At 37.8% G+C, this 26,368-nt stretch overlaps 1 protein-coding gene across 8 annotated transcripts in view; it reads left to right on the top strand.

Moving 5' to 3' along the window:
- STXBP5L (syntaxin binding protein 5L) overlaps window positions 1-26,368 on the top strand; it is a 205,921-nt gene that overhangs the window by 15,735 nt on the left and 163,818 nt on the right. For all 8 annotated transcript variants that reach the window (XM_074593571.1, XM_074593588.1, XM_074593561.1 and 5 more), the window contains one exon: window positions 3,256-3,353. In XM_074593571.1, the coding sequence (XP_074449672.1) occupies window positions 3,256-3,353 (98 nt within the window). The remainder of the gene's footprint in view (window positions 1-3,255; window positions 3,354-26,368) is intronic.

Genomic DNA, 26,368 nt, shown 5'->3' with positions numbered 1-26,368 from the left:
AATTGGTTGTGTAAAGATTGCTGTAATGATATATACATGCAACTCACAGTAAGAATAGTTGCTTAAAATTATTTAAAAGAGAATTTAAAAGAGAATAACAAAGCTGAACAAAGATTTATGCTGAAATTGTAGCTGCATTTGTAATCGTTCCATTTTAAATAAATTATTTCACATATTGCACATAAACTGTATGTCCTGGGGAGCACAGACTACCTCTAGAGACTGCATGCCAAAAACAGAGACATAAAAGAAAGCTGGGTAGTGTGCAGAAGAGTAGTCCTGGCTCCATCTGCTGTCTGCTTTTTCTCTTTTTTTCTTTTTTTTTTTTTTTTGAACCCATGCTGATGTTTTAGGATACTTTTTTCTGCTTCTGCCTGCTATTGAGGTAGCTTAATTTTGGAAAAAAGATCTACTTTGTTCTGCGTTTTCTGCTCACCATTGATAGTTTTGGTTTATATTGTTCCTACAAGACATAACTCAGATTAAGTAGGAACATACTTTTTTTTGTCACCCTAGGATCAAATTAATTTTGTGGCCTTCCCCTCTTTATCTGTATTAATAAAGGCTGTAAGGAAGCCCAGGCACAGTTCTAGAATCATCACTCGTTCTTACACGTATGCTTACACTAGCTTTTTCAATGTGTAATTGAAAAATCTACTTCAAGTGCTAGCTTTTCATGTCGATTTTTCTCAGAGTCCTTGGAAATAGAAGGGTTGTTGGACTAAGTCTGAGGAGAAGAGTCTGGGGGTATGAAGTGTTACAGCTTGTCCCTGTTCTTCCGTTGAATAGGCTTGATCTTCAGAATCGCTTCTGAGGCTTCTCTAATTTATGCTAAAATCTCAATCATAAAGACATCTTTTTATGCCTTAACTGTGTACAATATAGCTTGGCTCTCTTTCCAAACTGGTTTTGTCCTTTATTTAGAGTCCTAATAAATATAAATATTTTAGTTGAAAATTGTCGTTGACGTCGATGTTCAAAAGACTTCAACAATACATATATTTATTTATTTATTCTACAAATGTCAGAATTTTGCATTCACATGAATTTATCAATTGGAATTAGTAATTGGAATCAGTGTAAATACTCAAATTTTAAAAATGGCTGCAAAATAGAAGTAACACTTTTGAGTCAATCCCAGAGTTCAAGAATTTTTCTGAACTATGACCCTGAAAAGATATACATCACTGTGCTTCCAAAACATAGTTATGTCTCAATAACAGGACACAATTAAAAATTCCAAATGGAAAGTCTGACTGTAGATTGCAGAAATACTGAAAATACAAAGCAGATGCTAAATACATAGGCAAGAATGCAAATAAGTCTTTAAAAATATTGATCTTTGCATTCTTAGATCTAAAAAATAGTACTGCAAGCTAGAGTTGTAGCTAAGCATCAGAAAAACTTGCTGTGACTGCAATCCCTAGAAATTCAAACTTCATTCTAGAGAGGATTTCTAAAAATTAATAATAAAAAAGAAGATCGTTTGCGAAATATGTTTTTTTTCAGATAAGGAAGAGCATTTATTCACAAGAATACAGAAATCTCAAATATAATAGAAAATCTGTAATGCAGTTAGGCCAAACATTCAATACACCGGAAAACACTACAATTAATAATTCCTGATGTTTTTGTGCCATGAGAGGTAAAACCATTTTTATAGTATGTAAGTCTAGTTCCAGCTTAGATGTCAGAATAAAAAAAATTGTATTTGAGTAATCATACCACTCAAGAAGATGAGAAGGTTAAAAAAAAGAAAAAAACACACACACAAAAAAACCCAAAACCCAAACCCAAAGCAAACCAAACCAGAAACAGTGTTGTGGAGATCTTTGATAAATGTCTACATTAACATAAAATGTGAGTTACTTTTCTACAGCTTACTGAAGTAGCATGTGTTTCTGGATTTTTGCAGTCTAGAAACTAATAACTAGACATTCTTTTAAAAGACATCCCTTATCAGCAATAATTAAGATATGAAATGAGTAAGATTTCTTTTAAGGAAGTGGTTATTTGCTGAAAAACATACATTTGGTTGTTCCCAAACTACTTGTGAATATCAGTTCAAGTGTTTCCAGCTGTAATGGAAGAGTTGGAGTGATACAGCTGTAGAAGTCATCAGCTGCCTTTTACTCAACAGGTCTGCAATTAAGGAATCCCTTTGGTTGAAGTTGTTCCGTAGGGCCTGCTGAATGCTTCAGCAGACACAGTACATGAACAAGATAATTTCAAGGAAGAAAAAAAATCTTAAAAAGTTAAATTCCATTCAGTTCAAAGTACTTCCTCTCTGATCCCAACCATACACCAAAAAAAGAGTCAATCCTAGAGTTCAATATTATATTATATTAAATATTCTAAAACATTTTTATTATTATGCTAAAAAAAAGATACTATTTATTACCCAATTTTAGGTAAGCAGGCGCACACATAAAATGAATTACAGTTCATTTCTGTGTATATTTGTATAGTTTGGTCTAGTTATTTTCATTTTTTTTTCTTACGTTAGTGCTCTCCCTCATAAGAATAAGGAAGGTCATATTGGTCATAACCTCCAAGTTAAGATAACTTAGAATATTATTTGAGGCAGTCTTCAAACTTAAGGATGTGTTGCGTCATGCTCAGTTCATTTATTCCCCAAGGTATCTCTGCAAAAATTAGAATTAAAAGCATAGTATTATAAATAAAGATTAAGAAAGGGTGAGTGGTTCAGTTGCTCATTTTGAGAACATCTTCTCTGGCATCTTTGTTTTTTAAATTGATATTAAGGATTTTTACCTTGTAGACTCAATTCAGTTTATTGGTTTATTGGATCTATTCCCTTGGACACGTTCCATTTCTTTCTGCTGAGGCTGTTCTGTGGAGGCTGAGGTTATTTGTGACAGTGTTTTAAAAGCATATTATGTGTCTTTTTTGCAAGTTACAGTTCAGCTGCCTTGCATATTGAGGTTATCTTTCAGTATACCATATAAGCAATATATACCAGTTGTATATTGGCATATCCTTTACAATCTGCTTTGTTACAACAAAACCATTTAAAATATTGCTGACTAAAGAGCATATCTAGAAATTGACATGAGTGAAATTCATGTCTGTATTCAAAATACTGTATCTTTTAAAATACTTTTCTTGAAATGTATTGCAAATACTACAACATATAGCAAAATATAGATTCTCTTCCTATAGGCATAACATAAAACATACATGCTGTTATCAGTGGTTACAACTCAATCACTTTGCTCATTTGTTCTGTTTCAGACGGTGCGCCATGGTTTTCCTTATCTACCCACTGCCTTAGCTTTTGACCCAGTTCAGAAAATTCTGGCAATTGGAACAAGAACAGGAGCCATACGAATGTATCCTTTCTCATTCAGAATTTACACCATTTCTATGTATTTGTAATATTGTGGTGTGAATCATCATCTACAAGCACTCAGGTAAGGTTACTGTTTATGTTATCTTCTACTTCGTTTTTCTTTACTAGACGGACTGGAAACGCATGTGCTGTTGAGGAATTACCATTAGCTCCTTAAGGTGTCCAAAGAAAAAATTTTGATTCAGTTTTTGGCATGTGGTTTTGGCATATATTGGTTAATATAAAGCAGAATTGTTTTTTGTTTTTCAGCGTGAAAAGTGGACACTTCTCAGTATGTAAAGTTAGACTACAAAGTGGTAATGAGCAACTTGTGAATGTGCTAGCAAAAAAAAATTCATTGCTGCAATGCAGCTAGCCAAATCTTCACTGTAGCTATCTATATATGAGATATTGTTTAGGCTCTTCCAAATGAATGGTGGGAAATCAGTGATTTTAGGGCAGAATTCATCTTTTCCTGGAGGAGAAGTTGAAGCACTCTAAAAGTGCCTGTTTCTCTTCATTAATTATAAAGATGCATCAGTGCCAGCACTTTATGTATTTTTTATAGAGTAGGAATTTTAAGTTAGAAGTCTACACAGAATATAAATAAATTGAATATAAATTTAATGAAAATTCGAAAACTCTGATTTAAAAAAAATGGGAGAATATTTAAACATGATGTATTTCAAAATGTTTCTCTGCATATATTTCTTGGTTTGTCATGGTTCAACTGTATTCCAATTTGCTGAAAATACATATAAAGTAAGGAAAAAAAGTAGAAAGACTTACAGGACGGTTTAAAAGTTACAGGATACGAATTAATAAACATTTTTTACAACCTTTTTGTAGCTAAATAAATTCTGTGTTTAAAGTAGGGGACAACACTGTATAAAATACCAATCTAATCTTTCCTGATTCTTTTGCTACCATTGGTCCCAAGGTAACTATAAAACTAATGAACCCAAAGGCAGTTTACAAAGAAAAATATCCTCCTGAAGAATCAGTCTGTGCTTCATGTAACATGACTAAAACTTTGTTTTCTCCATTTTTGAGTGCTCTTGTTCTGAACAGTTTCATTTTCATAGGCCTTATTTTATATCTGGTCCAGAACTTCTCACAACAGTCAACTAAATCTGTAGTTATGCGACAAGGTTTGTTTTGGTAGTTATCCTCTTAATATTTACCTATATGAAGTAGATTGAATATATTCTGTTCAATTACAAAGAGGAAAATCCCCTTGAATTTGTGCGCTTCTGGGAAGGTGCAAGTCTAGTAGTCATACTTTCTTCTTTTGGGAGGTATGCAAGATGAGAAAGCTGGAGCTGTGTCCCTGGAAACTTCACTGATATCTTCTATGAGTGAGGGTATTGGAAATTTCATGGGTAGTGTAGATGTACGAAAATAACCTTGCAGAATATTGACTCCTGAGCCCACTTCTTCTTTCCATCTCAGCAACCTGGCTTTTGTTGGAGCAGTGCTGTTACTGGCTAGGCATCCTATACCTTTATAAATCCCTCCTTTGAGAAAAATTCAAGTACAGAGCCTGCATTAATACAGGTTCATGTAGAATTAAGTTAAACCTGCATGTCCCCTGCCACAGGAATGGAACATGCAGTAGAAAATCAGTTATGTCTCTAATCTTATATGAAACTCTTTATTATATCTTCTATGGAAATGGATTTTAAAGGGTGAGAGGAAGCAGGGAGAAGAATGTTTTTCAAAGCACCGTTCCCTTTAGTATCTCTTCTCCAGTTTTGCTAGCGGACCCCCACCTCATTCACAGAAAATTTTCTACCAGTTCTAGTAATTGAATCAAACGAGAGCATCAAGATTACCAGGGAATTTAATTTTTTTTTGAGATCTCGTAACATAAATGCATCTCGGCTTAGGCACACAGAGCCTGGTTTGCACAATTGAGCACTGAATTAATGGGAGCTGTGCTTTGAAGACAGAGGGTGCCTTAAAAGGAATTATTTATTCATTTTAACTAAGACTTCTCCACTTGGCTCTCAAAGGTTCACAGAACATATTATGTAGAAAACCTAGTTGTGGACTAATAACTTTGCATTTGTACACAAGGTTGAACAGTAATCAGTGAAACAGCCTGGGACCACACAAGGAACACCACTCATTTAAGCCAGTCTTGCTGTGACCATTTTTAATTGTTGAAGTCAGGCAATAAAATTCAAGTCAAGATGTAACAGATTTAGTATAACATCTGAAAATACAATTCAGAATGAAATTTTTTGAAGCAAACTGAGAAAAGTATAAAATTTAATCGCTGAGTCTTACACAGTATCCTGTAAAAATACTTTTTAACAGAGCTGCACGATTTCATTCTGCTGTGATTGTGTTAGGTAACAGAAAGAGAGAATTTGTTCCACACATACTTGTGTTTGACCGGTCCTTCTAAACAGTACTGTGGATGTAGTGAAAGGACACTTTGGCTACCATCAGGGAAATTGCCCCAATTATTTGCTTGTTTATTTATTGGTAGCACCAAAAGGGCTGAGTTTGGATCAGACTATGTTGTGCTGGGCAACGCAAAGACGTAGCAAGACAGAATTTATGTTTAGTATTCATGTAATGCTGTAGAAGAAGTTTTGCTGTGACCAGTGTTAAGTCACATAATGGTAATGTTGCTTCCCTGTCTTCCTAAAAGATTCACAAAGTGTTGGTCTTTCTATTGGTCACAAGTTAACAGGTCTCAAAAGACAAGCTGTTTCCAAAGAAAATGAAGCATGTACCTCTGTGTTGTGAATTAATGTTTAACATCACGCCTTCAGGTGATCATTTCAAATGATCCAGCAGCAGTACTGAAACTGACTATGCTAAATTGGCCTGAAATAGAGTATATTATTCATAAGTTGCTATTAGAGTACAGAGATAAATGAAAGTTCATTTTGGTATGACAGTCAATTTGTCTTCTCCTAGATTTCTTTTTAGCCCGCTTTAGATGCAGCTGCTATAGCTTCTACAGCAATGGGAATTGCTGTTGCTATGCTCTACTGATCCTAGCAGTCTCTGTGGGATTCTCAAGGAACTTCAAACAACAATGTAGGTTTTACCTACACTGATGACTGCTGGGTACTGGATCCTCGTAGGGACAGCTATGCTCCAGTCCACAGAATGAGAGTGGACTGCAAATCATCGGTGAGAGAGTATCTTCCTATTACTAACACAAGCTAACAAAATCTGCAAATAAAGGGCAAAAAACCCACTCCTGAAACAATTGCTGTGCCATCTGGTCATTCTTTTCCTTTGTCCTAAACACAGCAAATTTTATTTCCCCTCTGAGGACTTTTTTTCCTATTCGAAGCCTGTTCTCAGCTCCCATACCTTTGATCGTTGCTCAGATCATTTCTTGATACCACACTACCTGGACGATCCTTGCTTCAGGCAAACACATTCAGAAGAAGATGGGCTGTGAAACGGAATTCCTTTTCATACCATCTCCGTATCCTTCTTCCCTAGTCCCAGTCTGGAGAACCTTCTGACATTACACACAAAAAACCGAAGTGTGTAGTCTCTGGTTACTATCAGAGAAGGTTCTGTATCACCATACAAGGGGGCAAGAAATTAAGAGACTTGGTCAGACTTAAGCCTGATCCTCATTTCAGAGGAAAAAGAGAACTCTGGGGGTTTGTCACATTCCCAATCTGAATGAATATATTAAAATCAGTGGTGTTAGCAATGATTATTCCAGTATCAGATCTGAAGAAGTGGCATGTTGCTCTCAGATTTCAGGGTGCATATTTCTATATTGTCATTTATTCAGCTAACAAATGCTTGTTAAAATTCATTATAGATACTTTCTGTAGTCCTTGAGTCCTCTCCTTTGGAATTCTTCCATCACATCAAAGATGTGCTTAGCCAGTACAGTCACCAACTTCAAACATATAGAGTAGAGCATCTACATATTTTTATATTGAGCTGATGATTATTTGGTGGTCAGCTGCAGTAAGAAATTCTGAGACTCTTCTATAGCTATTATCACCTTTGCGTATTAAGAAATGAGAGAAAGTTTGTCTTAAATCCATTGTAAAGAAAACAACTTACTGGGTCCAGAATGGCCTCCACACCACTGAAAGCTTATCCATCGTCAAACAGGCTTAAATTAGTAATGTGTCTTTGGATGTGTTTTAGTGTTGTCTGTTGTTGTCATTAATACATATTTGTTGGACTTATGGGCTTCATGTTGTCATGGATGCAGGTTATGGGGCATGCAAATTTTCATTTTCACTGTTTGTTGCAAACAACAACAAACAGTGAAAATGAAGATTTGCATGCCCCATAACCTGCATCCATGACACATTCAAGGCCTTTCTAATAGACATAACAGCTTGCTTTTATCAGACAATGTTATCAGACAACATAGGAGCCATTTTATACCTAAGCAAACAAAATTACTCTGACTCACTAGCACATGAAAGTGGAAGTGTTGCTCTGCCCCCACCTTTTGTTTTGATGCATGGTCCTGACACTTTCCTTGCTCTGACTCTGGTGTTTATCACATATTTCTGTAAGCAATCAAATTCACTAACCTGGCAAAATACTAGTTCTTTTTTGCTGTGTTCCTTTTTTGCCAGATTAGTGAACTGAATTACCTGGTGCTTACCTCTGGTGCTAGTCAGCATGATGCATAAGGAAACTGCAAGGAGTGCATAGTTGGGATGTGACATAGAGGAGAAATAGAAATTTTGGCAGTAAGGAGCAGGTTATTAGATTGACTTGTCTTACTATGTGAAATTGCATCCTAGAAATCCAGCTATGGCAGAATGCAGTTGTCTGTGAAATTTGCTGCAAAATGTAGAAATAGCCTATCAATTTTGAGTGATATGGAAGGTAGCCTATCTTTTACTTATGTTTAAAAAATCTTCATGTAAAGCTATTTGCAAATCACAAAAATTGTACAGGCTTTGCTCAAGAGAGATTCTGCTTTAGGATCATATTTGGAATAATTTTTCTGACCTGTTTTATGTGTTTCTGCCAAAGCTTTGATAGCAAGGGTGATTTTTGAATGTCAAATACAGTACATCAATACATATTTCAATAGGTACATTTTGTGAAAAACAAAACATGGCTTCAAGATGGCCAAGAAGGCCAACAGCATCCTGGCCTGTATCAGGAACAGCGTGGTGAGTAGGACTAGGGAAGTGATCATCCTCCTGTACTTGGCACTGGTGAGGCCCCACCTCGAGTACTGTGTCCAGTTTTGGCAGTTTTGCCCTCACTACAGGAAAGACATTGAGGTGCTGGAGCGTGTCCAGAGAAGGGCAACAAAGGTGGTGGGCGGTCTAGAGCACAAGTCGTATGAGGAGCAGCTGAGGGAACTGGCGTTGTTCAGCCTGAAGAAAAGGAGGCTGAGGGGAGACCTTATTGTTCTCTACAACTACCTGAAAGGAGGCTGTAGTGAGGTAGGGGTTGGTCTCTTCTCCCAAGTAACAAGTGATAGGACAAGAGGAAATGGCCTCAAGTTGCACAAGGGGAGGTTTAGACTGGATGTTAGGAAAAATATTTACACTGAAAGGGTTATTAAGTATTGGAACAGGCTGCCCAGGGAAGTAGTTGTGTCACCATCTCTGGAGGTATTTAAAAGACGTGTAGATGTAGCACTTAGGGACAAGGTTTAGTGGTCGACTTGGTAGTGGTAGGTCAATGGTTGGACTCAATGAATTAAGGGTCTTTTCCAACCTAAATGATTCTATAAGTTTCTGTTAGTTCTTTCCATGAAACAGCCAATAATCATATGTTTGATTCCAGAGTTACTAACCCAAGTAAAGGGGAAGGTGAAATCTAAACCTAAGGTAGCTCTTTGAAACAACACGGATCCTCAGCAGCTGATGTACACAGAGAGACTATATTACCGGGAGGTAAAACTGAGGCTGTTTGTGTGCTCTAGAAAAAAACCTGGCAAAGAAAACAAATAACACTAATTAAATCATCGCCTGCAGAATTCTGAGGAGGCATGGAATTTTACAGTAAAGGAAGTGTGGTAAAGAATGTTTGACATCAGGTTGGATGTGCTTTAAAAGAAAAGAAGAGAATATAACTTGAGGGTTTGGTCTGTGAGAAGGATGGCATAACATCTAAATATAAAGTGTGACAGATTTACTCTCCCTGGAACTGCTGTCTCTTAATCTAAACAAGGTTTCAGTAGATCTTTATCCTTAAAATAAACCAACTGTGTTCCATGCTGTTTACTCTATGTGATATATTAGGCAGATGGAATGGGGGAAGCATAGACAAGATCATAAGACCAAAGTTCTGTTGTTTGACTTGGAAGAATCATTGATGCATTTCATCTTTATCTCATTGTGGAATATAATTGGGTTTTTTCCAGAGCACTTGAGTGATTCAGTGACACGAACCTCACTGATAGTCAGTACTCCTAACATAAATTCTTTTAAAAATCCTCCTGGGAATCAACACATACATATTTTATGTTTTTATATGCATAGATACCTAAATATGTTATTACAGAAATGAATTTATTGTCAGCCTGCAAGAATGAAAAATTTTTTATAAAAGATATAAAAATAATCAAATTTACCTGTATGATTAAATCTGACAGAACCAGAGTTTGGGGAATTTTAAATCCATACTGAGATTACCATGCATCTGGTTATGTGTGCAGTCATATATGTATACATATTAGGTCTCTGCATATATGAATAAATTTGGGTCCATTGGTCTATCAAGCGTCTTTCATGTTTTTTAAGTAAGCAGGTTAAATATATTACACTTAAATGTACTGGACTTCCTTCACTTTCAGTTAGTGTTTATCCAGGAGGTAAAAATGGAATCTGACATCTGCAAACAAATCTACTAAGAAGAAACAGATTCTCATATATTTGGAGATGCACCTAAAAATGGCATACAGGTGGATGGATCTGGCAGCATTTTAATTGAAGCTGATAGCTGCGTTTATGATCACTGTATGAAAAAAATGCTTTCTGGATGTTTGTTGCAAGAATTTTATTGAGTTTAATAAAAACCCCATAACTTACTGTGATACTGAAATGATGACTAGTGGTGATAGTCAACCATTTCAAAGAAGTCACGTGTCTTAATTAGACTTTGTGTGAGCTTTAGAGCTTTCCCTAACGTTTTTGTTCAAAACTTTGTCATTAACAGAAGTCAGGAAGTAAGGCACATCAATTTGCCCTCCTTTCCAGTCTGCTAATTATCTTTTTTAGACAAATATCCATGACTTAAATTTGGCAAACATCCTTAAAACCCTGAAATTTGTAGTCATACTACGCACTTCGTTATTTATTTTTACTCTCTTTTTCTTTTGCTTTTATCTGGCAAATACTCTTGGTGGGAGAGAGAATTGATATTTCTCCAAATAACTTAGAAAAACTAGTATCTAGGAAAAAGGAAAACCCAAAGTACATAGATGCATACATACACAGAAATCTTTTAGTGTTGTGAAGAGAGACCTATTTTTGTCTAGGTACAGGCACTCATTCCATTTAAATTCTTGATGACTTCTTAAAGTTAGGTGCCTTTCTTGCACATATGTTGTTTATGGAGGGAGGCCACGGACAAAGGGGAGCTGTGGAGGGTTGAATGCCCGTCATGAGTTAGAAAGGCTACAATGACGCTGAATAACTGTATCTGCATTGGGAATACCAGTGTAGATCTTTGGAAGTTTCTGGAACCAAAAAGATCCGTTTGTGAGGATCTTCTGCAGCACGGAATGTGAACCACATGTTGGTGGGTCAGTAGGAGATGGGACAGACATAGGTCGCACACTATTGTTCCATATTTTTTCCTGAGGTCTGAAAAATGGGGAGATGACAAAACAGAAACTATGTTCTCATTCAGGAGAAGGAGAGGGAAAGGTTTCCTTGGAGAGATTCTTTTCCCTTATCCATGGCCAGCTTAGTCCCTCTTTCCCTAACTGTGACCTAATTTCACTCCAGTTCCCATAGTTTTTACATTTCTGTTCCTCAGCCCTGACCTGTCTTTTCTTAGTGGCAGCAAACAAGCAATATTCTTTCAGTCTCCTCCTTTCTTCGGACCTCTGCAAAGCAGTCTCTGAATGACATATTTTTCTAAGGAAATTGTTCAAGTCAAGAACCAAGATGTTTCCTGAGTGCTTCAGATAATAGCTTTCAAAGCCACAGATGAGTACAGAAGGAAGAATCAAAAGAGCATCATGGGAGAAACCAAGCTTGTGCAAAAGAGATTGTGGATCAAGAGATATCAGAAAGTGAATAGCTGAAGCAGCCAAGTTTTAGGGGGCATCAAAGAATGTAAGCATAGTATGAATCTCCTCATCTGCAGGGAGGGGAAATGACCCAGAAATTTTGGGGGCCTGTTCCTTTTTAGTGTTATTGTGAAGGAGATCAAAGGTAGTTTAGAAATTTATATGTAGAATTTATCACCATTTAAGCACATTTCTACCAACCCACTCAATCCCCTTCTGAACACACAGTAAAAGTTGGTAGCCCTTCTCAATCACGTACACGAGAACCATCCTCAGTATGTGGGAGGTACTGCTTCAAAAAGAACTGGTCCTTACTATTCCTAGCTGAATGTAAAGGCTGCCCTGAGCCCTTGCAGAGGTTTTAAAAGGGACAGCAGGAACCTATGATTTGAAGACAACTGGGAATATTAAACCCCCATCCCTTATGTAACCCCTTGCACTCAGACAAGCACTTTTGACTTCATGCCTACATGTCCTAAGGGCCACTCAAACCAGAAATGGGCTCCATCATTGTCATGGCATATTCTCATGACCTAGCAGCATGAAGATTATGCAATGTCTATTCCGGTGTAGACAAGGACCCAAACAGTGTTAAAGATCCTGTACCTGATGGTAAATAAGGCATTAGTCTTCAACAGCTCTTAGGCCAGAGTTAGGTAAGGCACAGCCATCATGCCTTCTGGTGAAGCCTATTAAGATGCTTCTAAGTATACACCGATGGTCCTCCAAGGCTTGCATAGCATGAGGTGGTAGTTCATGAGGTTTAGGTAGTTATAGGAACCCTGAGTTGTGCATTAGATAGAAATGATAAATAGTCCTCCAGTCCAACCCCCCTGCGATGAGCAGGGACATCTTCAACTAGATTACGTTGCTCAGAGCCCCATCCAACCTGACCTTGAATGACCTTGCCTTTTCAAGTCCTTTGGCCTTTAACTTGGTTCCTGCTGTTCGTATCTGTGAAATGGAAAAGCATCTACCAGTGTCAAGAAATTTTATAAAATGTAATGCATGGTTGTAAAATTATTTTAAGATTAAGAATACCAGAATTGTATTTTCCAGAGCTATAGAAAAAGGAAGTCAGTAAAGACATTCACAACAGTGATAAGCGCTGTTACAAACATTTGTGAATTATCCTGTGCATTTTGATCATGCCTCCAGTGTGTGGTTTGTATAAAGTGAATGACAAGCCATTCTTGAACACATATTTGTCAATTAAAATAAAATTTCACATAAAAATGGACATAAAATTAATTTAAAGATAACTCACCTAAATGAAAACCATCATCCTGACCATAAGCTTTTCAAGCTGCCAGCTTCCTCAAGGAGGATGTCCCAGCTAAAAAGAAAACAAAGCTAGAAACTCCAATCTTTTCTGAAAGAAGAGAAGCAAATTCTTCTGTGAGAATCATCCCTAAGAATGTCTTTTCCTATGCTCCTAAAGTTTGTAGCTTAGGGTTGCTAGCATTGCGACTCTCAAATGAAAGGAAATATCAATGAAAAACTGTTTCGTTTTGTAGGCTCCTTTAGTTTTAATTGAAAGATCATTCTTTTGTACTTGAAAGTAGAAGAATCACTTTGTTAGGCTGACAGTTTTTACTACAGGGAAGAAGGTTTCTCAATTTCTTTTAGAGTAAATTAAATTACAGGAAAATCAATATCTGCAATAAGAAAACAGTGTAATTTTCAGGGCTGCTGAACAACTTAAGGACTCGAGACATTTTCCAGTTGCTTAAAAAAATGTTTAAACTATTTTTAGAGGAATATAAATAGTGCTATATGCTACATATTCCTACAAGCATGCTACAACCTATGCTACAAGAGAGGACAGAAGAACACTAAGAGTCCTTGCCAGTTTCGTTTAGATGAATAATTCTCTCCTGACTTCAAATCCATTAGTTAATTTAATTCTGAGCAGGCAGGTAGAATGTTGTACCTTACTTGACTACTTTAGCTAGCCATAGCCATTTCTAGGGCTTCACAGAAAGATACTAAGAGACATTATATTAAAAGTGAATATTTTCCTCCTACGTTCCTACCCTAACCAATGAAATTCTGAAACACAGAGTTTATTGAGGTACAGTACAACTAGGTCTGCACGTTCAATTAATTTATTTTCCATTATTCTGCATCAGTTCTGTCCCCACACCTCTCCAACTTCGCTTCTGCTGCTGTCAGGATTCTTCACCAACCTTATGCTTCTGGGCCTGATGAGGAAGAGCTGTATCAGGGTCCTTGTCTACTTTGCCATGCTGTTCGGTGTAGAGAAAAGAAGCACAGACATTCAACTTGGAGGAAAGGAGGATGAAGGAATGAAATGCAGACCCTTTGAACTACTGCATTCTTTGTATTTGTTTTTCTGTGTTCTATCCTGTGAGCTTGATGTTATATCATGAGGAGAAAAAGAGAAAATTTTGGTGGTTTCCTGAAGCAGTCTAGTTGGTTGCCTGCTTCCAAAGTAGAGGAATGGAAGTGTCTGCTCTGGTTCCCCTAGCATGTTTGAAACTTATGAGAGGGACTGAGAGTTTTTCTGTTGTTCCTAGAGGGGTATCAGATGCAGCTAAATTTATTCATGAGGGCAAAAGCTACCAAAACTGCTGCCACTGATTCCGTGGATACAGAACAGTTTAAAGATCTCTTCTACTTCCCTGGTTTAGAATAGGATCCAGAAAGTTGGCAACTGAGAAATCATAAAAGCCCTCTTCCATCAGTTCTGATGTAGTTGCCAAGACGCTCCCCATGATATTCGAAAAGTCATGGCAATCAGGTGAAGTCCCTGGTGACTGGAAAAAGGGAAACATTGTAGAAAGGAGGACCTTGGGAACTACCAACCTGTCAGCCTCACCTCTGTGCCTGATCATGAAACGGAGTCTCCTTGAAGGCTAAGGCACATGGAGGACAGGCAGGTGATTTGAGACAGCCAGTGTGCTTCACCAAGGGCAAATCCTACCTGACCAGCCTAGTGGCCTTCTATGATGGAGTGACTACATCAGTGGACAAGGGAAGAGCTACGAATGTCATCTATCTGGACTTCTGTAAGGCCTTTGACACAGTCCCCCACAACATCCTTCTCTAAATCGGAGAGATATGGATTTGATGGGTGGACTGTTTGGTGGATGAGGAATTGGTCGGATGGTCACATCCAGAGGGTAGTGGTCAATGGCTCAACGTCCAGAGGGAGACTGGTGACAAGTAGTGTACCCCAGGGGTCTGTTTTGGGACCAGTACTGTCTAATATCTTGATAAATGACATAGGCAGTGGGATCAAGTGCACCCTCAGCAAGTTTGCAGACCGCACCAAGCTGGGTGGTGCAGTTGACATGCCTGAGGGACGGGATGCCATTCAGAGGGACCTGGAAAAGCACAAGAAATGGGCCTGTATGAACGTCATGAGGTTGAACAAGGCCAAGTGCAGGGTCCTGTACTTGTGTCGGGTCAACCCCAGTATCAATACACGCTGGGGGATGAAGGCATTGAGCAGCCCTACCAAGAAGGACTTGGAGGTACAGGTGGATGAAAAGCTGGACATGAGCCAACAGTGTGCACTTGCAGCTCAGAAAGTGAAACGTCTCCTAGGCTGCATCAAATGCAGTGTGGCCAACAGGTTGAGGGAGGTGATTCTGCCCCTCTACTCTGTTCCTTTGAGACCCCACTGCAAATATTGTGTCCAGCTCTGGAGCCCTCATCACTGGAAAGACATGGACCTATTAGAGCGGGTCCAGAGAAGGACCACAAAGATGATCAGAGGGCTGGAGCACCTCTTCTATAAGGACAGGCTGAGAGAGTTGGGGTTGTTCAGCCTGGAGAAGAGAAGGCTCCGGGGAGACCTTATTGCAGCCTTTCAGTACCTAAAGGGGGCTTATAAGAAAGATGGGGACAAACTTTTTAGCAGGGTCTGTTGTGATAGGACGAGGGGTAATGGTTTTAAACTAAAAGAGGGTAGATTTAGACTAGATATAAGGAAGAAATTTTTAACAATGAGAGTGGTGAAACACTGGACCAGATTGCCCAGAGAGGTGGCAGATGCACCATCCCTGCAAACATTCAAGGTCAGGTTGGATGGGGCTCTGAGCAACCTGATTTAGTTGAAGATGTCCCTGCTCATTGCAGGGTTTGGACTAGATGACCTTTAAAAGTCCCTTCCAACCCAAACTATTCTAGGATTCTATGAAAGAGATCTCTGAGCTTCCAAAGATAAGGAATCAGTAGTTAAGTAAGGATATGTTACCTGTCCTTGCTTTTGATATTTCCCATATTTAAAACTTCACCTGTGTTATCATCAGCACTTAGTTTTACAAGGGCTGTGCTTTGACAGAGAACAGGCAACGAAGGACTATTACCTCGTGTTTTAGAGCTCCAGTCCAGGGTAAATATACTGCACTTCTGGACTCTTTGATATGATGTTGGCATCGTGATCGTAATTAATACACAATAGAATAGCAAATCAAGGTCGTACATGCAAATTTAACTCCTGCAGTTGGTAATCTTTTTGAATTCTTGGCTTTAATATACACTCTTTAACATTCCTTTAACACTTCAGTGTGATAATATAGTAAATAATTCTCTAAGAACTAGAGTTAGTTTTCCACTAGTGTAGGAATCATAACTTATTTTCTTGATTTAAATGTATTTTAAAAGGAGTGTTCTGAAGAAAAGGATCTGGGGGTCTTGGTAGACAGTAAACTATCCATGAGCAAGCAATGTGCCCTTGTCGCCAAGAAGGCCAATGGAATCCTGGGCTGCATAGGGAAGAGTGTGGCCAGGAGGTCAAGGGAGGTCATTCTCCCCCTCTACTCTGCACTGGTGAGGCCACAACTGGAATACTGTGTCCAGCTCTGGGCTCCCCAGTTCAAGAGAGACAGGGAACTACTGGAGAGAGTCCAGCGAAGGGCAACAAAGATGATTGAGGGACTGCAGCATCTCCCTTATGAGGAAAGGCTGAGAGAGCTGGGACTCTTTAGCCTGGAGAAGAGGAGGCTGAGGGGAGACCTTATTAATGTTTACAAGTATCTAAAGGAGGGTGGGTTGAAGGAGGATGGAGCCAGACTCTTTTCAGTGGTTCTCAGTGACAGGACGAGGGGCAATGGGCACAAGCTGGAACACAGGAAGTTCTGATCAAATATGAGAAAAAACTGCTTTATGTGAGGGTGACAGAGCCTGCCCAGGAAACAGGCTGCCCAGGGAGGTTGTGGAGTCCCCTTCTCTGGAGACTTTCAAGACCTGCCTGGATGGAGTCCAGAGTAATGTGCTGTAGGCAGTCCTGCTTTAGCAGGGGAGTTGGACTATGTGATCTCTAGAGGTCCCTTCCAATTCTGAAAATTCCGTGATTCCGTGAGTGCAAATATCGAATTGATTGTTATGTAAAATTAGCTGAATTTCAGAAAAAAATAGATTATATAAAGCACCTCTCAAATAAAACCAGAATTAGAAATAGCCAAACCCATTAAACCCCTCAGTTTATTTGCCTTTTAATTAGCAGCTATACTTTCCTAGTTAAAACTGGAATTGGTTATCATCCTGCTTGCTAGAGATACCTTTAGAGTCCAAGTTTCAATTCAATATTTCTCATTTTTGCGTTCTCTTCTTCTTCCTTAGTAGGGAGTAGAAAGAACTAATATTGTCTATGGTTCCAGGAATGATTATACAGGAAAGTCTGTCAGTACGCCATGAAGCTATGAATGGCTATTATGAATGTAGTTAAGCCTGGTATCAAAGACATAGAAGATCAAGTCCAATCTGCCCATGTTGCTGCTTGTGGAATAATTATCTTGAACGATGCCAAAAAAAAGCTTACCTAAACTAGATAGCTTGAGAATTTAATACGAAGTATTTTCAAGCTGCTTGAAGAATCAGCAGAACCTTTTGTGAGGAGCAGACTCATGCAAGCGTCTTTCACCTAAAAAAATTAGGAAAACCTTTTGATTCTCTCTTACAAACTTTCTTAAATGCATATTTAGAAAATTTTTTATTCACCAACCAACTATAAGACCAACTACAGCTCTATCAAGTGTTATTTAAGTGAGTATTTTTATACTGTCCCTGAAAAGGATGTCTTTTTTTTTAAGTTCTAGTCAATCTATGGTTATGTAATCATAGTACGTATGCCCTGGAGCCTTCTTGTCACTGCTCATTGCAGTTATTATTCAGACATGATTCTGGAAATTTAGGCAGGTTATTTTTATCAACAGAATCTTGTAAAGTTATCTTTTAAGGAGAAATTGAGCTGTGAATCTTCATGTCAGATTCAAGCTCATAAGCATACAGGATCTCTCAGGGGGCTTTTTTATTGCAACAATTGTATTCATGAACAAACTGTATACAGTTAGTTATAGGGATCCACGGATCTCTTCCTTGAACTCCTGCTGTAAGTTTAGGTTCTCCTGATGTGCATAAGCAACTATACTTATTTTTTCTTCTAGTGGAAATTACGTTGAATTTGTCAACGTTGCACAAGGCCATCATCTTGCTCTTTCACTAAGTTTGTTTAGGTCTTTTTAAAGATCCTCACTATACTTGCTAAACGAAATGACTTTGTCACATATTTAACTCTCTATGTCTTTAACAGATTAAGAAATATAGCAAACTTTATCAGATGTACACTGAAATATTGTGACTTCAGCCTAAATGCCACTGCTTTTGGTGACACTGTATTCAGAATCTCAAAATCACATTTCAAAGTGGACTGTGCTCCCCTAACTCCTATCCATTTTGTAAATGCTTTTCAATTTCTTGAACATGCTACTGTAAATTTTTTAAGTCTGTTAGAATTCAGCTTTTCAGTTGATTGACAGTTAATCGTATCCCTTTCTTTCCTACTATATTTTTTAATCACCTGGGACGTTTTCTCTTATTCTGTGTCTCTTCAGTTTCTGCATTGTTTTCTGGTTAAGGACCCTATCTGCAGCCTTCTAACAGCTGTGGAAATAGCTGTCCAGTTTCATCACCTTTTAGAAGGCCAAGCAGTACCAAGAGATCAATATCACATGAACGTTTTGGGAGGAATTATTGTTATTTTTAGGGAATAACGATTATACTGAATTCTTTATTGTTATATTTCTTATTTTAATTTTTAAAAGTTTGCAAGGTGTTAGTGTAAGACTTACTGGTTTGTGATTTCCCAGATCACCTCAAGTAGCTTTTAAAAGTATGTATTATTGTCCATGCAGTTGGGATGGGGGGGGAGTGCGGGAGGGAGGAGGGGGTTGCTAGCATCCATTCTGCTTTATTCCTATGCTCCTTCCAAAACATGATGTAAATGGCATCTGGACCTACTAGTAATTTATTTAAGACGTTAGCTGATGGTTTCTGAACCTGTGTTTCTGATATCCTCATCTTTAATAGTAATAACTAACGCATACACAAAAAAAAAGGAGCGTACATAAAGGATCCTTTGCCAATACACTCTGTTAAATGCTGAATCAAATAAATAATTAAGTTTTTTAATTTTGTTGTTTGATTGCTTCCTTTAGCCCTGGGTAACCCAGGAGATTCATCAAGTTTTGTTGTCGCTACCGTTTTGTAAGCTTGCCATTTCCAATGTGATCAAAACATTTCACTTTTTTTTTTCCCTTTACCTCTCTTAATACTCTGAACACTAGTGTAAACCTAGAGCAACTCTTCTGAGTTGAATGGGGTTATTCCAGATGGATGTTGTACTTTCCATCTCCACATAGCTTGACTGCATTTTCCCCCAGGTTTTATTCTCCTCATTAAAATAAAATAAAATGTTTGAACAAAAACATATATTTGCTTTTTACGATAATGGGCAAAGAGTTGTATTAAAAATTGGTTTTGCATAAAGAAGTTTGGACTGTTAGCCCAGCTACTGTTCTTATAAAATCTTCATTGTAAATATTTTCTTCTACCTTTTGCCAGAAAAATAGCATCCATATTGGTTTCGTCATGTTTAATAGGTAACATAGCTTTTACTTGAAGTGAATTTGGGCTTCCAGGGACTTCTAGAACTAAGACGATATCTCTTATTAACCAATGCCTATGAGTGTAACACCAAGCAAAGTACAGGGAATCATATTGTTGGATCTCAGTCAGTTTTTTTAAAAAGGAACTTTAAACACTCTTGAGAAGCATTGCATGTAAAGGAAGACAGAATTCATTAGTTTTTAATGTTTCCATTTTGCATTTGCAGATTTGCACTAACTTTCAAATAGAACGGTTCTAAATCAGTATTTTATAATCTATACTGATACAAATTAAAACTACGAAAAAGCAACACTATAGAATGGGGAAGAGACCTTTAATCACCAAGTATCAAAATGATTAAAATGGATATCGGTACAGCTATCCCAGTTATACTGATGAGGAAGCTGAGGCACTGAGTGGTAGAGTGATTTGTCCCAGTCTTTAATGAGAGATGGTTAAAGACCATAGATGCGTTGATTTCCAGGCTGGCACTTCAGCCACAAACTGTTTAATCAATGGCGTTTAGCCTGAAAGCTTGCGTGCATGTTTCTGGTGATACTCTTGTGTGTTGTCTTCCAGATCACAAGGAATTTAGGATTGATTACACTTTTGCATTGTGCTGCTGTGATAGCAGCCTAACCGTGTAATGTGTTAAGGATAAGTCAAGTATATTCTGTATCTTATTTTCCCCATATACTTTACTGTTGCTCAGGCTTGATCCATAGGTTTTAGTTTACATATCACAGTCATTGAATGTCGTATGTAGCACACATGGAAATTGTTCTCAGAGTCAGGTTTCGAGCACTCTGATAGCATACATGGGTATTTGTTTAATGTTCCACTACATACAAAAATGCTATATAAAATTTGGGGTTTCATTGCCCAAATGCGCGTCACTGTGTGTTATTTTAGTTCCTATCTGAAGTGAGGAAAAAGGAAGCGGTATACACACAAAGAGAAAAGAAAAGAAGATATTCTTGGCAGTTGTATAGTTCCAGATTGCATTTGCACTGTGGAGGGACAGGTGGGGGATCTGGGAAAACACTGTGTAATGTGGCCACCTGTCAGGAAAATTACCACCTGTCTCCAGTCTTGATCTTAGTTGTTCAGAATATTAACGGAACAGAAAAACAGTGGCATCCCTGTAAGTGAAAACAGTTGATGGGTTGATCTTTTTTAATATGGTTACAAACTATTTATTACCCAGGTAATAAGACACTGAATAAATTGTTTGTACTGTGGATCAGAATATCAAAGTCTCAATCACAGTCAGACAGAGCTGGCTCTTGATATCTATCTGTATGTTAGTTTAGAGGTTCTGTAACCCTGCATATTAGAAACCTCTGTTTAAGTTTTTCTTTTATCTTGCTAGTGCTCCTTTCATTTCGGTCACAGTGGCTAATTTTAATCACTGTTGCTTATGGGTTCAAGCAATTGCCAACCTTATCATCCATACTGTAGAATCCCATTGTTGTTTTCTCTTACCACCTTTCTTCCAAACAGGGAATGAGAAGCTTCCAAGCTCTCCTTTGTCACTTCTTCCCTCTCTTTTCTCTCTGAAGGATGAGGCAGGGTTAACCATTGAACATTCACTGAAGCTATGAATGCATATACAAAGACCTCAGTCTTCAGTAGTACATTGCTGCTGCTACCACAGCCAGTCTAGAGTCCTCAAGCTACTCACTATGAATCACGTCTTAAAGGAAAAACTTTCACAGGCAAGCCCTCTACCTCTTTCTTGCCTCCAGCTGTATTTTGTGACTAATTTCAATCACTTGGGCAACCTCACCTGCCACTAAATTACACTAACCTACCAGGTACTTTACATCTTGCAGCTCTGAAATGCTTCTGTTCTGCTGCATCCTCACATTCTGCAAAACTTCAGGAAACCAGTTGGTATTTTTCTGTAGCTCTGCTTATGTAAGGTTTGTCACGCCTCCTGGATTGGAAGCCTGGTATTGTCTATTTGACTATTCTGCTGAGATCTAACAAGAGAGGATAAATAGGAGAGAGGGGAGCTGAAACAACTTCATCTCAGGGTGAGGACACAGTCTTCCCAAAGTCTTCTGCTGTAGAACACTCTCCTGGTCTTGCAGAAAAATCTATTATTCAGTTACAGCATCTTCTGACTACTTATTCTCCATATAATGTAGTATTTCTGCTATTTCACAAATCTGCAGCTGCTTTCCTGCATCCTCTCAGTATCAGCAGATACCCACATTAAAGCTGCCTTAGCAAATCCAGGAGTCCTTTACTCTTACCTGCCTAGCGCTCTTCTGCATGTTACTATGCCTCTATAAATTTCTCGGGTCTGATAATTGCCTTTCATTCTACAGTGTCTCAGAACTTCTCAATATACCCTGTGAGACTTACCCCCATTTGTTCATCTGCCAGGTTTTGCAGAGCTGTGACCTTCTTTTGCTACTGTTTGCAGCAGGATATATTGACAACGTACACTAATATTTGTAGCTGAACACAAAGTATTTGCAAGTATACAAAATAACTCAATAAGTAATTATAGAACTTGAAGATTTGGTGGTCATAAAGTAAGAGGACAATTTCTTGTTCTTGCAATTGAATATTTCCAGTGACAGCTATAGCAATTGCTAATAATGGAACATAAAAAAAGAGAAAAAAAAAAGAAAAAAGTACTGTTTTTAACTTCTTTCAATGCAATTAGATCAGTTGAAAGGAGGAGGTGAATGAATATCATCTGACTTGGACGGTTCTCTGAATTCATCAGCAAGTCTCCAGAGATTGTTCAAATACTCTTGCATTTTCAAGTATGCTTTTTTCCAATCTTTATAAAAACTTTGTAACTCTTTGGGGTGTAGCACCACTGCAGGATCCACCATCTGTGGGCATACGTAAGCTGGATGCCTGGAGTACAGTTGTGGTAGGAAAGAACTCAGTGATTGAACTCACATTCTACCTGAAAATGTGAGTACATGTTGGGAGGTCAGCCCATGCTGATTGTCGTGCTGCTGCAGAGAACATTGTTACAATACCTGAGCTTTGTGAGCTCAATGTGAATTTACCTGCCTGAACTGTAGTCACATCTTTGCTGGCTATATGATTGTCTTTTTGTAACTAGAGGCTGTAATCTTTTCATACTTTACAGTAACTCATAAATGTTTAAGACAGCTTTTGAGCAATTAGTGCTGCTTCTGCTCTAGAAGTTATGAATTTGTTATGTGCAATGATTTTCATAATGTGTCACCTTAATTGATTTCAGTCAGTTTGACAAAGAAAAGCAGTAAAACTGAAAACATGTAAGATTGCAGTTTTTTAGTTGCATGAATAATGTGCAATATGAATTCCAATCTATTTTCATGAAAAAAATAACAAATGGCTTATTCCACTCTATTCTTAGCCTGGAAATGTGCTGACACATCTAATGCATCATAAGAAGTACTTTACACGTGAGTTACCTTAGTTAGCGGCTCACTGGGTCCCCACACTTGTGCTTCCTATTTATGAAGTGGCTTTACGCTTGAATGCAGTTTGTTTCATAATGCTTAAAGACAAATAACCCTTTACAGCTATTAAAATGTGAAAAAATACACTGGGCTAGAAATATCTTTTTCTGCAAGTGTTCTTTTTTTCCTTCAGAGATGTAGCCATCATGTATTTCTTATTCATCCCTTGTGCGTGACCTATCAGATTGAAGTGGCTCGCAGAGAGGAAGAGCACTCCCAAGATAAAATACTAGAAGCAGCACTAGGAGAATTCTTGTGCAGATTTATTTTTTAAAATCCACATCAAAAAGCCATTTGAGGCAATGATATCTTGACTTGTGACTATGGGCAAGCATTTTTTCAGAACAAGTTGGAAAATACATCTTGTTTATCTGTAATCATTCTCCTCTGAGAATGTGATCACATGTATTTGATGTACTTCCTAGAAATCTTGAGGATTCATACCTTAGTGAGTTCTTGGGTTGCAGCTGAGGTTGGTTGGTTGACCTTCCTAGAGAAGGTCACTTGCCAAGGCTAGGAGCCACTTGGGTAACTGGAAATGGTGAGCTGTGCTGCATACGTGAACTGGATAAGGAAGTGCTAAGGAAGAACAGTGCTGCAATTCCTGGGACTGTCCTTTCCACCACTGCTTTCTCTCCTTAGATCTTCTCCATTTGCCTCTTTTTATCCTGTTTTTTCCTCTTTGTGTTGAGGAGAAGCTTAAGAGGGGTCTCTTTTGAGTAACTCCACAGGGAAGGTCAGAAAAAAGCACTGAAATCATGAAATTGTTTCACTTTAGTAAGTTCCTAAGAATATGCAGATCCATCTCTTTTGTCCTGTACTTGGATTTCCCTTACAATGCCTATTTCAGAATTCAGAATCATAATAACTCAAGATAATCAATTTTGAAATGTAATCCAGAGCAAACTATACCACAGTGAATGTTCAAAATGAAAAATGTTCTCCTAGATATCTACTTGATACACCTGATAGAAATTTGGAGTTCCAATTGTTTGGATTAACTTAAACTGAAAGTTGCAGAAGAAAAAAAACCTTGCAGCAAAAAATGTGTTCTCCTCTTTTCTGCTTTAATGTGTTCAGAGCCAACTCACACATTAAATAAAGTCGCTTTTGATTTAAAAACTTCAAGATATTTTTTCTTTTTAAAGATTCTTCAGCCATTAACACTTGTATGACTGGTTATATATTTGCCTAAAGCTTCAGCGCTCTCTCCATCATCCATGAGCTCAGTGAAACTTTGCTTGAAGTTTTAATCATATTGTTAGTTTTATTGTATTGGTAGTGTGAATGGCTGGCAGCCTCTTTGTTGAAACTGTTCACCAAAAAGCTTTTTTTCTATGCAGATGCAAATAGTGCAAGGAATAAGAAAAAAGTAAAAGGTTATTTTTCTGTTTGCATACTCTCCCGTTAGATAAGTGTTAATTTACGGTCTTTTCCTTTGTAAAATACCATTAGAAATAGGAAATAGGATTAATACAGAATCAATCACTTGCTGTTTGCTTTTGCTTGCTGACTTTTTGCTTCTTAATATATACTGATATTAAGTATGACGGTTTCACTTTTGATTGTCACATAGTAATTTAATACTACCGTAGTTCCAAAATCTGCAAAACCAAATTTAAATTAGAAACAAAAATGCCAAAGAGAAGTTAAATATATGAAAGAAAGTAGTAGGAAAACCCACCAAAGTATTGTAGGCTATAACACTCTTTTAGAACCTGGATGCCTTGTGTTAGGTTTCTAGTCTGTTCAGGCAGATAACAATAGGTTGATTTTTTTCTGAAGTAACAAGCCAACAAATCAAGTGTAATTTAATTTAATAAGATTTTTTTAATAATGAACATGCAGAAAAATCACACATTTTCACTCTTTTAATCTATTTTTGAATTTGAGGAGTTCAGGACTAAAAGATGAAAAAGGTTGGAATACAATATTTAACATTATCTCAGAGGGTGCAGCTAATCTGCATGTGTTCCTACTCTGAGGACTGGTTCCATTCAGTACCCTTCACCACCAACCAGTATTCGCATCCTTCCCTCCTGCTGCCTGGTGCGCTGGAACTGGGAAATACAATCTGGGGGAAAGAAGTTGTTTTGTCGTTTGTGGTGGAGGTGTTTTCCAGCACAAGTGGTTCCCTGTTGTGTTTGTGTAGCAGTGGAATGAGCCGTAGTATCAGCACGAGGACGATGGAACTGTTCAGCCAAGGGCAGCAGCGAGAAAGTCAGGAGCATGGCTTTTGTTGATAGTGTGGACTTAAATTTGTTTAGATCAATCATGAAACCACACAGTAGGATTTCCTCCTCTGCTATTTAACGTTTGGTGTTATGGATGAACTGAAGGTATTAGCTAGACTGATTTTCAATTTGTCAGGCATCTTGCAAACATGGTTTACCATGAAAAAGACAAGGTAAGGCAGAAAGACCAGCCAAACAAGCAGGGCGGAGTCAGGTCATAGAGTTCCAAATATAAAAAGATGTTTCAAAAGATTGAGTGCAGTTATGTAACAGTTGTCTGTTGGTCACTGAAAACTGCAAAATTCAATGAGGAACATCTCTGTGTTCAGCAGCTCCTCTTGGGATGTAGGATGGCTATTTAATCAGAATTTCCATATATAAGGCCTTGTCTCAACAGTTATATTTTTTTATTTCAGAAGGATATCTATACAAGTAGTACAAAATTCCAAATAGCTTTTCGTCATCATCTTCAAAAGGGTGATGTCTGCATAAGCTACCTTGTTAATTAGTTTTAAATGATACCATAGTTGTAAGCTTTAACATTCTCATTCAGATGTTATGGGAGAACGTGACTGTGCCTTTCCTATCATTGACAGTTATTTATATAAATATTTTTAATCACATTTTTGCTTTATGTTGTTTTAATCCCATCAGATAATAGAGGTGATCCAAAAACTCCAATATAACCCTTAATCCACGATTTTAATGTTTGCTTGAGTCTCTAATTTCCATCCTCCTCTCCCTTTACCCTTTCATTGTCATGGACATTGAACCATCAGCATTTTGCAGCCTACTACCAGAAATGAACTACTGTTGACATCATTCCTGAATCAGTTAAAAGCAGGTTCCCACAGGACAAACACTGCATGTGTACAAATTGTTTACAGCTTCTGTGTGGTCGGTGTTGATAATAAACGTAGAATAAAGGTCCAGGGAAGTAAGCCATGCAGAGATTTGCTCTTTAATTTTGGCACTATATTGGCTGCTGCATGATCTTCATGCAAGCTAGAAATATCAAGTGCAGTTCTTTTTAAAAAATCAGTCCGTGGCTGAGACAGATGCTCTTTAGAATGAAATTTAATGATATGTGGCATTCAAGTAGTCAAAATGTTTTTTCACGTGTCAGCCTATTCCTTATCTTACTCTATTTAGCTAATTTTGTCGGATC

This window comes from Larus michahellis, chromosome 1, assembly GCF_964199755.1.
Source record: "Larus michahellis chromosome 1, bLarMic1.1, whole genome shotgun sequence".
NCBI classification, from domain to species: Eukaryota; Metazoa; Chordata; class Aves; order Charadriiformes; family Laridae; genus Larus; species Larus michahellis.
This window is presented reverse-complemented; position numbering and strand designations above follow the sequence as displayed.